Below are 16,082 nucleotides of genomic sequence, written 5' to 3'. Positions count from 1 at the left end.
ACTAATTACATTTAAAATTTAGATTTAGTTTACTTCAAAAAATATGGGATTCATTATTTTACTAGGGTGTAGCTTGATATTCCATTTAGCCTTTTCATATCTTATATTCCAGTAGTTTTCTTCCTTTATTATTGGCAAAACCACAATCAAATTCTTCTTAAGTCAGCGTATCTCTTATCTGGCAGGATCGTATATACACACTCATTAGCCTTTCCTTGCTATTCATGGGGTGAAAATAAATGTAACTAACTATACATATATATACATAAACTTTTAAGTATTATATGCTGTTGCTTGTGTATTTGAGCATCATATAAAATACATGCTTCAGCCTGTGATTTTGTTGTGGGTTTTTTTTCTGCTTGCTGAAATTGGCTTTACTCGGTATGCATGCACACTATTTAGCCCAGTTAGTCACGTACTATATGTTTTGGGGATGTAATTATCTCTCTTAGTAATTTGCTAATTTTTTGAGAACTTGACAGAGACAACATTGCTTAACCTTCAGCAACTTTCAGTTGAATTTTGTGTCCTCTTGAATGAGTTTGCATGATTTTTACATGGTTTTCATATTTCCAGTCTAGCCAATATAAGTTCCTGGTTCGGGTGCAGTCAGAACTTTATTATTAAAAAGTTCTGATTTACTTATATATTGCTGCACCAAATTTAGTTCATATAGAATAATAATGTAAAAGTTGAAGCCTATTAATTCCTCCCACCCCAATAAAACCTCTATAATACTTAGCCAAAACCACTACATTATCTGATAAGTTGATTTAGGACTTTATACATGTGTTCTTATAGCCATTTATCTCAACCCTTTCTGAGGAGACCTTTATTAAGCTGTGATGACTGCTGAATATGAAATGTAACCAAGATTATTTTTTTATTCAAATATAATTTAAATATTCATCAAAGAGGAGTTATGCTTGAAACTGACAGAGACTATTAACATCAAAAAATATAATTAACTGCACTGGGTATCATGAAGCAGAGTTAGCCAAATAGCCGAGAGGTCTAATTGCTCTAGAGTCTGAGAAGCAATAGTTTTATTTTATACTGTTACTGTGGAATTAATAGTGATGTGGTTTCCTATGTGAGGCAATTAAAAGCTGCCTGTTAAGGTTCATTGCACTATAGGAAATCTGTTGAATATCACTTAGTAAACAGAACTGACATGGAAAAGGTACATGAAGATGGGCAGAGCAGGGTATAGATCATAAATTAGGACAGATTAATATGAATTAAATATATGTAAGTAAATTATGAGTACTTTATAGTGTTAAAAGTCAGCAGTAGCCATAAAAGTGAAAAGTTTTCATTAGTAACACAAAGGAAATAGAATTTAAAGATTATTACAGTGAAGATGTTTAATTCAGAGGAAAGAAATAGAAGAGTAACGTGGGTTTAAAAATTAAAAACTATCTACAGAGTAGTATGGAAATTAGCAGATCTCATATTCTGTAAATTTCCTTCTGCCACAGAATAATCTCCTACTTACAATAAAAAGAACCTTCTGACCTTTGTGGCTCAATTAAGCTTTTAGTTGTATTCAACAAGAAAAATCTTCTTTATTGAATCCCATAGATTCTGCCTGTGCCCAGGGTAGACATTCTAAAAAGGGGTGGCCATGTCCGTGGTATTTTGACATTAATGAGGTTGCTGAAATGGAAGAGTTTAAGGATCAAAGATACAAGCAATGGTGGTATTTTACAGCATTTCTTTTTTTTTCCTCTCTAATAATAAAATTGCAATTTAATTGCTTAATAAATGGGCCGTGATTACTGAAAGACATAGATAATTTCCCTCTTTCCATTTTATCTTCTCCATATTGCAGAACAATAATTAGGAAAAATACTATTGCCACAAATGAAAGAAGTTTTTGTTTTTTTTTTTCCTTTTGGGTAATAACTGTGAATGAAAGGAGTTTGCATGTGTGTCCTTTATTCTAGGATGATACTCAGCTTCTGTGGTTTTTAAGAAGCAATCTCAACAACTAATGTCGTACTGGTAAAATAAAATCACACGAAGAATTCAACTGGAATTCCTGTTTTATATAAAAGATTGGCTCTGCCTGTTTCATACATTATTTAGCAGGCTTACCCTGTTTATATCAGTGACATAAGAGTGCGTGCTACTTTCTCAGAAGAGCACTGTCTTTGCCGCTTCACAGCACAGTGCCTTGTACTCCCAGGCTTGCACATGGTGTTAGCAGATATTTAAAGCACTTCAGCTTAACATTTTATAGGTCATGATGAACTGAGCCTATAAAACAAGTTACTGCAATGAAGTTAATGCAGTCTTAAGAGTGTTACATAGACCGAATACTCAGTATTCAGGATATTTTTAGCCCACTGTAGACATATCAATGGGAAGGAAAGGTTCTTACCACAAGGAATTTTTTTCCATGTCAAACCTGATCTACAATATACTTGCAGTACAGAAGCTTTACTACAAATTTACTATTGAAAGCCATGTTTTTCACGTTTACCCAGTAATACAGTAACTATAGGAACCTTTGAATTTCAAGTTGTCCTACTGTACACACACACACACACACACACACACGCTCACACGCAAAACAGAAAAAAAGAAAAGAAGTTAGGCAGAGAAGTCATTTCAATGGGCAAGCTGCTCTGACCAAAGTCATGCGCTTGGAACACCTTGGAGGAAGAAGTTTTACTCCTTCTCAGTGACACCAACCTGTGCAATGTTTCATCTGGCAAGATGTATATTTTGCTGCTGTAGGTGTAGAGGCACATATTCCTTTCTTAGTAGTAATCTGTGATATTAAACCTTGCTGTTCATTGCTTCTCAGATACCTTGCTTCTTGTGATATATATCTATATAATGAAGGAACAATTTGGAAATGCATTTAATATACACCTTTTTGCACCACTGTAAAATTGTTTTGCCATAACTCAAGAGTTTGTGCTCTGTCTGTTAAATACTTTCTTTTAGACTGAATTTTAAGTGTAGCAATAACATGACAGTTCTGAACCCATAATCTTTCCCTGTTTACGGAATTTATTGCAGACATTGAGTTCCACTGTACTGTTACACTCATGAAACTGTAGGTGTTTTCTCATCTAGGATGTAGCAGCAGTGATACTACTTTCAGTATGTTATTCTGGTGCCAGCATCACTGGTGGGTATGAAAAACATAATTTACTTTGTGTATTTAGCTTTCTTGGATAATTTTGCTGTCTTTGTGACAGGGATACAGCAAAAGAACACCTCCTGGAGTCACATTTAAAACAGGAGCACTTTGGGTAATGTACTGTAGACAGGACACGTATGAGTTGGAACTCACTTATCATGAATGCCATCAGCAGTGCCTTGTTGCTTTCTTATCAGCCACTTCCTGCTGTCAGCCCAGTGCTTATTTCAATAGTAAAGGATTTGCATCAAATGTAACACAGTATTATGCATGGCTAACATGCAGTCTTTAATTGTGCAGGCACACGAGACTCCTTCAGTGGTAGACAGTTTGATAAAAGGATTAGATCGTGAATATTTTTGACACAATTAAAGATTATCTGTGCACTGACAAAGTTAAACCAGTGAATTTTCTGATATGTGTTTTATGGTGGTAAATCTGTTTGGCTTGTGTGAAAACCAGCTGCAGAACAGACAGGATTTTTGCAGATGTGGGAACAAGCAAACCGAAGCAGTCCCCTAATCTTCATTGGGCTCAAAACTGGAAGTTCCAGGAACCACAGAGTGCACAGTTCAAATCAGTAACTCAATCCCTTAACTTCAGATTGCAAAGAAAAAGTGGAATTGTGCTTTCCAAGTTAAAGCAGCATACTTTTGCAGGGGAAGTCCTGTACCTGGAAGCCCTGCAAGCTTTCCAGATGATAATTAGATCCAGACATCACTGTGGGTAACGAATAACAGTGCTTTTGTGACAGGCATTCCTGTAGTGAGGACTTTCAGACACATTTTAATAGGAAATGACACCACTGTTACAGAGTTGATTAAAGATCTACCAAGGGACAGCATTTCTGGAAAAAATCAGCAGATCAAATGAGAAAAGTTGTAATTTTATTATTAGTTATCAGTTAAATAGGCGTAACTTTAAAGCCATGAAATCTGCAGTAAAAATTATGAGAAAAAGGACTGTACCTTTTTGCTAGCAGATAGCACTTTTGTAAATCTCTTAAAATAACCAAATTGTCTTTTGCCTCTTGCTCAGCTTTTTGCTCTGAGTTCTGTTGAGCTGTATAAATGAGTCACTCTGCAGCCCTATGGAGTTGGTGGATATGCAGCAGTGGGCACATGGCCTCTGTTGATGAAAATGATAACCCAAAAAGGGGCTATTCCCCAAGGCAAGTTTACAGAAAACAATTTATTGTTTTTCACCCTGTAAAACTCATCTTACATGCAGGATCTCTTGCATTATTACAAACTCTAATCCTCTGAGTGGGTAATTAACGGACCAGAAAAGCCATTTGTGGAAAGAAAGAGCCATAAGGGTGAAAAATATTTCTCTGCTGAATGATCTTTAAGGAGTAAATAATTACAAGAGTGAGAGGTTTGGGATGACCAATCTAAATCTGAACATAATTGGGATGAACACAGTTTGGAAATTGAAGCAGTTGGCATGTGCAACAATTCTCATTTCAGAAGACTAATTAAATATTTAAAAGCCCAAAACCCCTCACTATTCACAGAAAAATAACCTGCCACAAAAGGGTCTGTAACTTTGCAGATAATTAGAAGGGGTTATAGGGGGAAAAATCACGGATCAGCTCCAAGGTTCTGCAAGGTCACATCTTATTATGGTGTATCTTTTATATGGTCTGATAACAAGATCTTGCTAATTTAATCTAAGTAGGGCATCCCATAGCGATTTCCCATTTCCCTTGTTAAAAACACGATCATTTTTCCATATGCCGACTGCAATAGGTGAACATTTTTATAAATAATTTCTCCTAAATGATACAGGCTATAATATTTTTAATTGTTCAAGGTGAACACACGTGTTAAAGTTGAGTTAGGGTTGCGCCCACTGCATGCACCATCTGAAGTTGTCCTCAGCCTGCTTGTTGCACAGGGAAACCAAAGGACTCTATGAAATCTGCTTGTCTCAGTGGCCAATTCTGTAAATTACTAAATCTTAATTTCCTGTTAGAGACAAAATAGTTTTTTGTTGAATATGCATTTCTGTGAGCGGAGGAGCTGTGTTAAGCTCAGGAGACCCATAGTGAATCAAGCTGAATTTGCATTGCACAGACCTGGAGGTCTGCTGGAAGTGTGAGCACTGAAAGTGTACGAAGGCTTCTGTTTCAAAAGTTGCAGTAACAAATCATACCTGTCATCTAAAATACCTTATTTTAGTAATTAAAGTGGGTGATTGTTAAAAATATATTTTTGATCTGTGCAAATTAACGTGAAGGATAAGGCTACATGTTTTCAATATTGTAATTCTTCAAGTTACTAATTTAATAATGACTCAGAAGCTGTCTTAAGTTACATAACTTTTAACTACATTATGAATATGCTGCATGCCAAGCCATGGATAAAAAAGATCAACCATGCTGCAAAAGAAGAATTCTAAAGGGTTTTTACTCTTATCCTATACTCTCTGCCTGGTAGTCTCTTCTCCTGCAAGTCTGTTGCAGTGTTATTCCTAAGGATCAGACACTGTGCTTCAGGATTTTCTCTTGGATTTTCTATAGCTCTGCTCTAGCACTGTGCCTCTGAAATAAATGCCCCTTCGTAAAGCTCTGGGTTTATTTAAAGCCCCACGTTTCTCCCCTGAAACCTGCTCAACACACGAGGCATGATGCTGCACTCGTGCTCATTTGGTGTGAATAATCTGTGCAAATTGCTCAGATACAACGATGCTGCACTACTAAAGTTTTCATTAGTAAGTAAGCGTAGCTGCAGGCTATTTATTTTGCCTAAATGGTAAAACATTTAATTGGATCTTTTGAACTTATTACTTTTCAGCTGTGTGGATCTGCTTGGCTTAGTTGGTGTTCTGAGATGTACACTGCCTGTAATCCCATGCTGCAGCTTGCTAGCAAATATGCATGCACGCAAATAATATGACAATTATTATGATTGTGAAAATTACTGTATTTCCATTTCTTATTCCTCAGGTGGGATTGCATTAGATACATTTTCTGTAAGGAACAGGTCTCTTCTGCTTCACACTGTTACGGGGTTTGGGTTTGCGCCTACGCAGACCTCACCAGGAGATTGTTCCGTTTACTTTGCACACCTCATTGCGTCTTTGATACTTAGTTTTACTGTCCTTGATTTACAGCCATCTCCTCACAAACTGATTGGGCTTCTAGGCCTTCGGTATATGTGGTAGAAAGTAGTAGAGATAGAAAAGCAAGATTGTAACAGCACCTAAAAATACCAAGAGAAAGCAGGAGTTATGTATTCCACTGGATTCCAATTTTTTTTTTCGTTTTTCATTTTTTTTCCTCTCACTGTTTTATCTGATGCTCCAGTTTCAGGTTAATGATAACCCCATAATAATAGCATTTACACCAATAAGAAAAGTATTAGAACAAGGATGAACTGTAACAAGAAAAACTGTTTCTGATAGCTTAGATGTGAGTAAGTGAGAAGATTCCTCATTTTAACAGTGACTGCTTTGAACTTAGAGACATGAATACTAAAAGGCAAATGGGTCATAACTAAATGTATTAAAGTTGTAAGAAGAGGTTGAAAGCGAGAAATATAGTTAAATTACTTTGCCATACAAGTCTGATACACATTCATTGATAGTGAATCAGGCTGGGTAATTCTAAGAAAAGGCCTATGGGACTTGCATATTTTATGCTGTGTTTTATTGTCTGTTTGGAGTTTTTATGCTTAATGCATATCCTTAGACTCCCACAGGATTACACTGTATAAAGAAAGCACAATTAAATATTATTGCATTTTTTTATTGGGCAAAAGGAAACAAGGCTATGGTGCACCTTCTCCTACAATATTAATTATACATTATTTAGCTTCCTTATATGTGTTTACTTGGTAATTTGGAAGATTCAACAAATCATCAATATTATATTTTAAAAGAAAACAGAAAGAAAAAAACACCTTTTTTTTCTTCCCTCTGCCTATTTTTTATCCAAATCCCCTAGATTTATTACTGTAATGTTCACGTTGCCAAGTGCACAGAAAATCCCAGGGCTGGTTCATGAATTTTCAAACCAAGCTGTAGGATGCCTCACTGCTTTAGCAGTCATAGGTGAGTCACCAATATCTAGACACAGCTCTTAGGGCCAAATTCTGCTATCATACCTGCTCATATATTCCCTTTTTTTTTTTAGATAATGATAACTACCAAGCACAGCTCACTAAATCCATTTCCTCTTGGAGCTCGGTAAAATAGCTGCTATTTCCTTTTTGCAAGCTCGTTGCCCTATAATAGTTTTGGGGCTTCTAACTTAAAAATAATTTTTAGAAAATCTTACAAATGAATAAGCAACGTTGTCATTGTGTCTTCCCGGGTTTTAGAAGGCCAGTCCCAGGATTATATATCTGTCCTTAGGGGCGTGTGGCTCTGTAGGATGCGTGCACTCACTCACCCTGCATGGGAAGGGTAGTGCTTGAGCACTGTGGAAACAGCAGTGGTGGCTGGCCAATCCTCCTTCAAATCCAGGCTTTATAGGAAAGCAGGATTTTCTCAGCAGGTCTTTTTTCCAGGCTTTGGTTAGGCTTAAATTGCTAACTCATTAGGTCTCAGTACGTAATAATATATGGCTTGTGAGGTGAATTTGAAACCCAGAATTTAAATACATTCCTTCAAATTTATCTACTGTGGCATGTCTTTGTGCATACTTATGTATCAAAACACCCCTAAAATAAAATATCTGCTCTCTGTTTTATATGTAAGTTTTGTAATAAAACATAGCATTTAAGTAACATCTGACATCTTCATACATATGTAACTTTGCATTTAATGACAGGAGCAGAGCTTTAGTGAATATGCATACAAAAGCAAAACCACATCTCACATGGCAGTTGTAGACCGTTAGGAATACAGCTGTAAAGACAGCTACTTTACTCTGGGTAATGAGGTTCAGGAATTTTTCAGTGTAAGTCATCACATGAAGTGCATTCATCCCATATTCCCATATCTTTTCACTCAGACTGCAGCTCACCCAGGGTGAATAAGGAACAAGAAGACCATATGGAGTATGTGGTGCTACAACTCGGAGTTTATGTGCCTCAAGTGGTGTTTAAGCAGGTTGCTGCAGGCAATATGCAGGAACATGCCATCCTGCTGGCTTTTAAGTATTTAATCAATATGCTGAAAGAGAAATATCATCAGAACTGACTTGGAAGTTTCAAAACATACCAGGATAGTTTTTTTAATGTATCAACAATGTTATTAAAAATTATTTAACTTACTAAATGTGGGTTTATATTGTATCTTTTTTTTTTTTAATACTAGTGAATTACATGTGACTGTTTGCTGTGTTTGCATTTCACTCTACTTAAGGAAACACTGCATTCACAGAAATACAGCATTAGGAATACCCAAAATTATTTTGATAGTTTTTTTCCTGGCTATACATTAATCCATATCATTTTCAAAATAGCATGGTGTTTCTTTCATGTTACCATCTTTGTCAAAGTCACGTATGCAAAGCAAAAGCATTTGAAGGATAAATTGCGATGTGGACATTATTTCATACATAACTTATTTTTGCAAACTGAAAGAACCACTTGAAAAGGATCTGTTTATATATTTCTGTGTCAGATATGACTTGCCCACGAAGATGACCTTTTCCCTCAGTCAGCTGGTTTGATCCCTGTAGGGCTAATGTCTTTCAGAATCTGTTTCTCAGATCCCAGTGCTTCACTTTCTGGTCTAGTCATGATACTCTGTGTTTTTCATTTTAATGCTGGAGTATTTGTTCAAGTCCATAGATTGTGCGTTTTTAATCTTCCTTAGAACAATGGTGAATAATGGCCCTTGGCAGGAGATAATGAAATTTTCTTAATTTATATTTTCAAGCAGAAGCTTCAATTGAAAATGGCATCCTATGGCCTGCAGACATAGCTCTAGTGCAAGTTTCAGGGGAGCTGTAATAATAATGCAGTGCCAGCAGTGACGAGGCATGATAGGACAGTGAAGAAGCAATTTAAGAAAGAAAAGAGAATGTACCAAAGCTTTATTGTAGCATATCTAATGATCTGCTGAAGATTCCCAATAGCTTTGGGAGCATGACAGGAGAAACTAATGTTATCTTGCCAAAACAGAAGCCCCTGCTTAATCAGCAGAACAAGATCATTGATTAAAACACCTCGCACAATAGATTGCACATAGAATCTCATCTCCATACATTGTACATGAAAAAGTGCAATAATAAGAATAAGGTAATAATAACAATAAAAAAGGCAAAAGCAATTTGTTGGGAATTGTACAAGTCAAGATTAGAGTTGAAATACAAACAAATTATCATGGAAAATACAGCTGTCCTTATAGCTGAGCAGAGAGGATGGATGCAGCAGGGACAGGGCTACATCATGAGCAGAAGATAATAACAGCCCTGCTGGAGCTGCTTTACTTTCCTTTTTCTTTCTGTATTCATCTGAAATGTGAAGGGCCATTCCTCATTTGCACAGTCTTCTTCCTGAGGTGAAAGGAGTTCAGACATTATACTGTAACTGTTAATTAAACACTCCATTTGATTTTTAGATTACTCTAAGTGATGCATGTGCATTATGAAGATGTAACCTTTCTTCATTCATACTAAAATACAGAAGAAACGAGTGTCAGAGTACACAATTGCTCCTTGCATTCATGAGAATAATGGTAATTCCTGCATTTCCCCTTGCAAAGCTGTTGTCGCTGCTAGCACTAGAACCTGAATTGCCATTCTTTCACTACTACAGTTAGTCCTTTCCTAAATAGCATTTCAAATGTAATTCATACGTTACCTTTCCTAAATTAACTGTTACTGAGTTTATACAGACTTCTCTGCTGATCTGCTGTATTTCCTTGTAAATGACAAAGTCATTGCATCGTAAATCTTTGTGAATATTGTGAATTCTTCTTGAGTGTGAAGACATTTCTCAGTGTTCAATCGTATGAATTTTAAGATTGTACCTAACCCCCTGAAAATGTCTGTATTTTAAAATATGCTGGGGAAGTATGCAGTTATGTAGATTGCAGAGCACTTAAATGGTATTTAAAACCTACAGAGAACTTAAACACTAAATTACAAACCCTGAAACACCAAAGTATTTCTGATTTGTCTTCTTAAGTTTGCAGAAATTACAGCTGGTTTGTATCACACCTTCACTGGGACAATTCTAAAAGAGTTTGAATAGATGGACCAAATTAACAGTATAGAAAAAATAACTTTGATTAAAATGAATGAGGGACTTCCAGTTATTTGCCAGTTCAGGTTTTTGAGGGGTTTTTTTTATTTATTTTTTTTTCCTGACAATGTCTAGGCCAATTTTGCAAATTCCAAAGCACTTTATTTCTAAAATAGCCTTGTTTTGGAGAATCCTGTGACACAAAAGGTGCTTGCCCATAACAAAAAGGAATGGATCACCAGATTTAAGGCTGCAACAGTGCAATATCCTCTTCTTAAGCATAGATTTTCCAAATGTAATTTTTTTTTTTAAATTATGACATTCTGCTATAGCGGTGATGAGGTAGCTTTGGTAATCTGTCGCCATGTAGGATAATCTGCTGCTTAGTCCTATTTTGTGGACTATATCCTTTTATCCAATATGCCACAGATTTTGTGGCTTCTTGTCATTAAGAAGTTCAACTGAAACCCTTACCAGTTTGTAAAATGTTTTTTTGCAGACAGTAGCAGAAGTGTAGGCCAATAGCTAACAGAGAAGTATCCCTGGTTTTACAGAGAAAAACAGTGCAGCAGACAGAAGGCTTTAATTTATCCGGAGAACAAATCACAGTAGTGTAAATTCCCTGAATTACTTGTCTCAGAACTGTCTTTACAAAGTTCACTTATTCTTCATCTCTTCTCTGTAACCCATGAATTAGGATTGACAGCTGCTATAGTTGCTGTTGGTTTCCCATAAACGTCTCACACTAATCGAAATGTGACCTCTAAATATGTAAAAAATTATTACCTGAATGTCAGCTTTTTAAACTGTGAATATCCTAACCAGGTGTCTTTAATTTGAAATCTTAGAAGTGTATGGAAGTTACTCAGGTTTTATAAAATGCAGCCAACAGTGCAGCAAAAACGGTGGTTTGAATGTGCAAACCTACAACTTAAAGCACTAATACACTATTCGTGTAGTTATTCAAGTAATTCCACTTCTTGGGGAAGCGCTGGTGGGCCTGGTAGTGCTGCTGTATGCTGCAGCAGTGGGCAGAAATCATTGGTTTGTAACTGAGGTCTTGGGTTTGGCCAAAGGGGGGCAAAAGGTGACCATATGCACAGCAGGTGAAATTTTTCATCAAGGAATAGGTCAAAAGTTTTTAGAGTGTCATCAATTTCCTGTAAACACCACTCAGTGCCTGAAGTTTGACTCTGACACTTACTGTGCAAAGAAAAAGACCTGCATTTTCGTCTGAATTATTATTAAACATCCTTTAGATAAAACCTAGCATGAAGCTCTTCTCAGTTTCCTGGCTGATGGCAGCATTATGAATCTTTTACTGGGAGAAAAATGAAACTGAAGAAAACAGCTCTTCGCAGGGAAATCAGTCTATCTTTTTCCCACCGCTAAATATGACCTTGGTTAGCTTCATTCTCAAGCAATTTCTCCCAACACATACTCGTTTTATTTTGTAACAAATAAATAATTCTGTCTTAATTGCTGCTCATTTGAGTATAAAATAAAATTTTCATACAGCTCAAAGCTGTGGAAACCATCATACTGAATGATGCACTAGAAGTCTTGTAGGAATTGCTTTGGTTTCAGTGTAAGGTTTCTGCTAAAGAAACAGAAATTTAAAGAAATTTGTTACAAAATCTTACGTCCCAGATTTTCTCATGCTGGTTAGTGTACCTGAGGTGTGGCACAGAAAAACCCGTGTACAGAGGTATTGCAGAGGCCTGTGAGGTTTGGGGCCGCACTGCCTCCTCCTGCTTCTGCAGCCTCCATCTACACCACACACACAGCAGCAGCACTTTGTCCTCCATGGCAGGAGCTGTGTGTACATTGTCACTAACAGACTGACTACCGTGGTTTTCTCAGCAGGCTGGGTGCACATTTCACCACCTCAGGCTGGGGCTGAAGCCCCTGGATGTGCCAGAGTTGTTCCAGGCTCGCTAACATCCTGCAGGAGCTGCTGCACTGACTGTGCTGTGGCATGGGACTGGGGCACCATTTTTTGTGCAATAGCTGTGCGGGGGACCTGGCTTCACCCTCTGGAAAAGGTGGCAGGTGGATTCCTCACCACCTGACCATATCCATGGTTCTGTATGTACAGAAATCTCTGACTATTTCCAATTAGCTCTGTAATTATGAGGCTTATGATGGTAGAAATAAGCAACTTTAAAAAAAAAAAAAGAAGAATTTACAAAAGACGAGGAAAAGGGAATGAAGAGTTAACTGATTGAGTCAAGAGAGCTTTTGTCTCTGAGTTTGCTCAGCAGAGAGGCACAACATGTCCTGACTGGCTCTGTGCTAGTTTGATTACTATATAAAAAAGGAAGTAATTTATATTAGAGTTCTTTGAATGTTTGCTCTACCTTTTATGAGGTAGCATGAATTATTCTAATACCTGTTGGTGCTGTACAGCTGTGGAAAGCCACTGATACAAGGCAGATTATTTTAGCTTGGGTTATGTGGTATTCAGGGAGTATGGGAAGAAGTAGGGCAATGGAGAAGTTGATGTACAGCTGGAGTCAAAGGCTAGTCTATTACTTAAGTTCAGACTTCTGTTATTCAGTTTGCTGACACACAAAACTAACCCCTGAGAAGATCAGCCAAGCTCTTTCCCTTTTAGTCACCAAACTCCCTGACCTTCTCTTTTTTTTTCTTCCTCTTCCTTGTGACTGTTTTCCTATATTGCATTTTGACCATCTCTTCAAGGTTAGGTGATAAAACCCTTCAAAAATTAAGTTCAGTAAGTCCTCACAATTAGAGACATTTTAATAAAGTTCTTCTTTTAAACAAAATGCATTTTCTTTCATTGTTAAGCAAATAATTTTTATGTCTCCTCAAAAATACATCTGAATTAATTTTATTGCAGTTCTTCCTTTAACCGTTTTTCTTATTTCCTCAAATGGTCATTCTTTACTGCTTCCTGTAGCCTAACAGAGGAAGCTTAGAGTCCAACAATTGCTCCTAAAATAATTAAAATGGAAATGCTAATGTTCTTTGTCTACAATAGCGCTTCCAACCAAAGTAATTTCCTTGAATCACAAGAAAAATCTCTCTGAGATGTAAAACCATTCAGCAGGATGTATATCTCTAAAGATGGAAGGAATTCCTCATTGTTGTTATTATACATTATTCAAAAATGCACATTTTTTCAGTCAGATCATCTATGTATTTTGTTTTCATTTTATTGAACAGTATTATCAAATCAGTATAAACTTGGTACTTGGTACAGCTGTCTCCACCAGTGGGGACAGTTAAGGTAGCATCGATCTCCAAATTTAAAAGTATAAAGCCTGAGCTAAAATATTGTCCTGAAGCCTTATTTTTGGACTTTGGCTAATTAGTATTAATTAACTTTGTTATCCTATGTATTGAACTGCCCAAGTGTGAAGAGAGTTAGCACTGAATGTAGTCCTTTAAGTATGAACTAGGAAATTAAATGTAATTTAAAATTAATTAGCTTGCTTTCTTTTCCCATTACAGGTGCAACAACCGAACACAGTGTATAGTAGTTACTGGGTCAGATGTGTTTCCTGATCCTTGTCCTGGAACATACAAATATCTAGAAGTTCAGTATGAATGTGTTCCTTATAGTAAGTATAATCTTTTTATTCTTGCTCACTTCCTCTGGCCCTCACAATTGAAGCTGGAGTGCTGTTACATGGAAAAGAAGCATATGTTTATGGCCCATGGACCCATTATGCATGCAAAGCACTTGCAGACTAGGGCCTCCAATTAGCTTCACAAAGTGTGGAAGGAAGCCATGGTGTGATGCTGGCCAAGTGTCTGTCTGTGTTCTTAAGTGTTTGGCTTTTAAGGCTACTGTTTTTCCAGAAAACAAACTCAAATTAGCTATTCAATAGGCCAGATAGAAATTTGTACTTTTGCCCGCAACCAGTTGCTGACAAATTGGCTTGGCTCACAGACTTGTAAAGCAGGAATTGACTTCAGTTTTAATCATGATCTACTTGAAAGGCTACCTGCTGCTGTGGTGACTTTGGGTGCACAGCAAAACCCAGCACTGACATTCAGAGGCAAGTGACCCAGTCGGGGGACATTGTGAAAGGATTTTGTGCTTCGTTATAAATGAACACAGATTCAGAGTGAATAATTCATTAATAAGGTATTCACACTGTGTTCTTTAAAAGCAAAGGGGAAAAGAGTGAGAAAGAAGTGTTTGCTTTTAATTTAAAGACAAAATATCAGTTGTGCCTTGAATCAGCTACCAAACAGTTTTTCTCTGAAAACAAAGTAAATAGTAAAATCATGATGAGATAGAAAAGTGTGAAGTTGTGGCTACTTCAGCAGTTTTGTACAATATTCTTTATAATGCCAAAGTTCAGTAGCTTTAGACATCCTTCTTATTTCCTTGCAATAATTAATGCTTTTTTTTTATTGACACGTATGCATGTTCATGAAAGTTCTGCCGATTTGACACTTTTAACTGGTTTTGCTTTCTTGTAAGGTCATTCTTTGCAGTGACTTCTCTCTCGCCTCGTAACTCAACAGAGAAATAGCTGTGCTTGCAATGGAATTTGAACAGTGCACTGATCATTTCCCTTGAGTTATTACTAGGTGTGAATTTCTTGATCTGCAGTAATCCTTAACCAAAGTTGTATTTTCTGTTGGTACAGGAAACAGGCCAAGTCTGAGATGCAAAAACACTGTGGTGACAGTATATATTGAAAAAGGAAGGAAATTAGTTCTGGCATAAGCAAAGCTATGTCAAAACTGTCCATACTCTTTCCTGCAAAATTTGGAATTCTGAGACTGAAATACTACTCTGTACTGCTTCACCACACTGAACTTTCACTGTTATTAAAGGCCAAGCACAGATCATCTGTTTTTTCTTCATTTCTGCTGTGTCATTGTGAAATGGTTGCTTGCTGATTTTTTTTCCCTGTACCATTTGTAGGTTTGGAAGCCTACTGCAAACAGTGATCCCTAGTACCATTCCTCCTGTGTGTAGTATTGGTGGCTTGTTGTAACTGTTCTTCTCGTGCCACTTTTGAGGAGTGATGTCTTACCCCAATCTAACCAAAGTTTTGTTCCACAAAGACCACTTCTGCTTTAGCATTATTTTCATTCTCAAATTCTCAGAAAGAGGGCAGTGCATCTGATTCCAAAACCTGAGGTCAGTCACGTGACAAGAAGTTATATTTCCAGTTCCAGTAGGCTAGCTCATAGAGGAAAAAAAACGTAATGCAAATAATGTTCAAACACAATTTCTTATGCTGTTTTAGGAAGAGAAGTGTGGATGTGTTCTACTGATTGGGAATTGCTATCTCCAGGAATCTTTTCTTTTCCAGTTTCAGAAGTATAGTGCCACAGCGCGGCCTACCCTGTACTCTAACGTGTAGTTACTTTAACTTTAAAGTGTTTATTTCTGTTTACTGTCAGTTGCATTGGCCTACCCTTTGAACTCTGTAATTCTGTGTCTATCATAATTCAGGATTCTGGATACTTTCCTATTTTCAAAGTCCATAAGTTTTGGAGTTTGTCAACTGCAGCATGTACAGTGATGACACTGCCCAATTCCAGAATTGTATGAGGCATCACCTGTCGTTACCAGCAGTCATCAAAAAGATTGCCAGTTACTAAAATGAGTTTTGAAGGCTGACTTCAAATCACAATGTGCTTCAGTAGCCATTTTGATTGTTGACTCTCTTTGTTCCCTGTCCCACAAAGCATATCCTGTTTTTTTTCCAGGTCTCTTTTTTTGAAGCCTGGTAAACTCCAGTTATCAAGTCTAAATTTTATTTTCTTACTTGTTCCGGAGCTCCTTA

General features: G+C 36.9%; 1 protein-coding gene across 2 annotated transcripts in view; it reads left to right on the top strand.

Moving 5' to 3' along the window:
* The window catches only part of ADGRL2 (adhesion G protein-coupled receptor L2), a 313,675-nt gene that overhangs the window by 248,682 nt on the left and 48,911 nt on the right, over window positions 1-16,082 (top strand). For both annotated transcript variants that reach the window (XM_066192572.1, XM_066192571.1), the window contains one exon: window positions 13,780-13,889. In XM_066192572.1, the coding sequence (XP_066048669.1) occupies window positions 13,780-13,889 (110 nt within the window). The remainder of the gene's footprint in view (window positions 1-13,779; window positions 13,890-16,082) is intronic.

Source organism: Chamaea fasciata, unplaced genomic scaffold, assembly GCF_029207755.1.
Source record: "Chamaea fasciata isolate MVZ Bird 193981 ecotype frontalis unplaced genomic scaffold, bChaFas1.0.hap1 SCAF_10, whole genome shotgun sequence".
In the NCBI taxonomy this organism is placed as follows: domain Eukaryota; kingdom Metazoa; phylum Chordata; class Aves; order Passeriformes; family Sylviidae; genus Chamaea; species Chamaea fasciata.
Note: the sequence above shows the minus strand (reverse complement) of the source record. Positions and strands in the feature narration are given on the sequence as shown.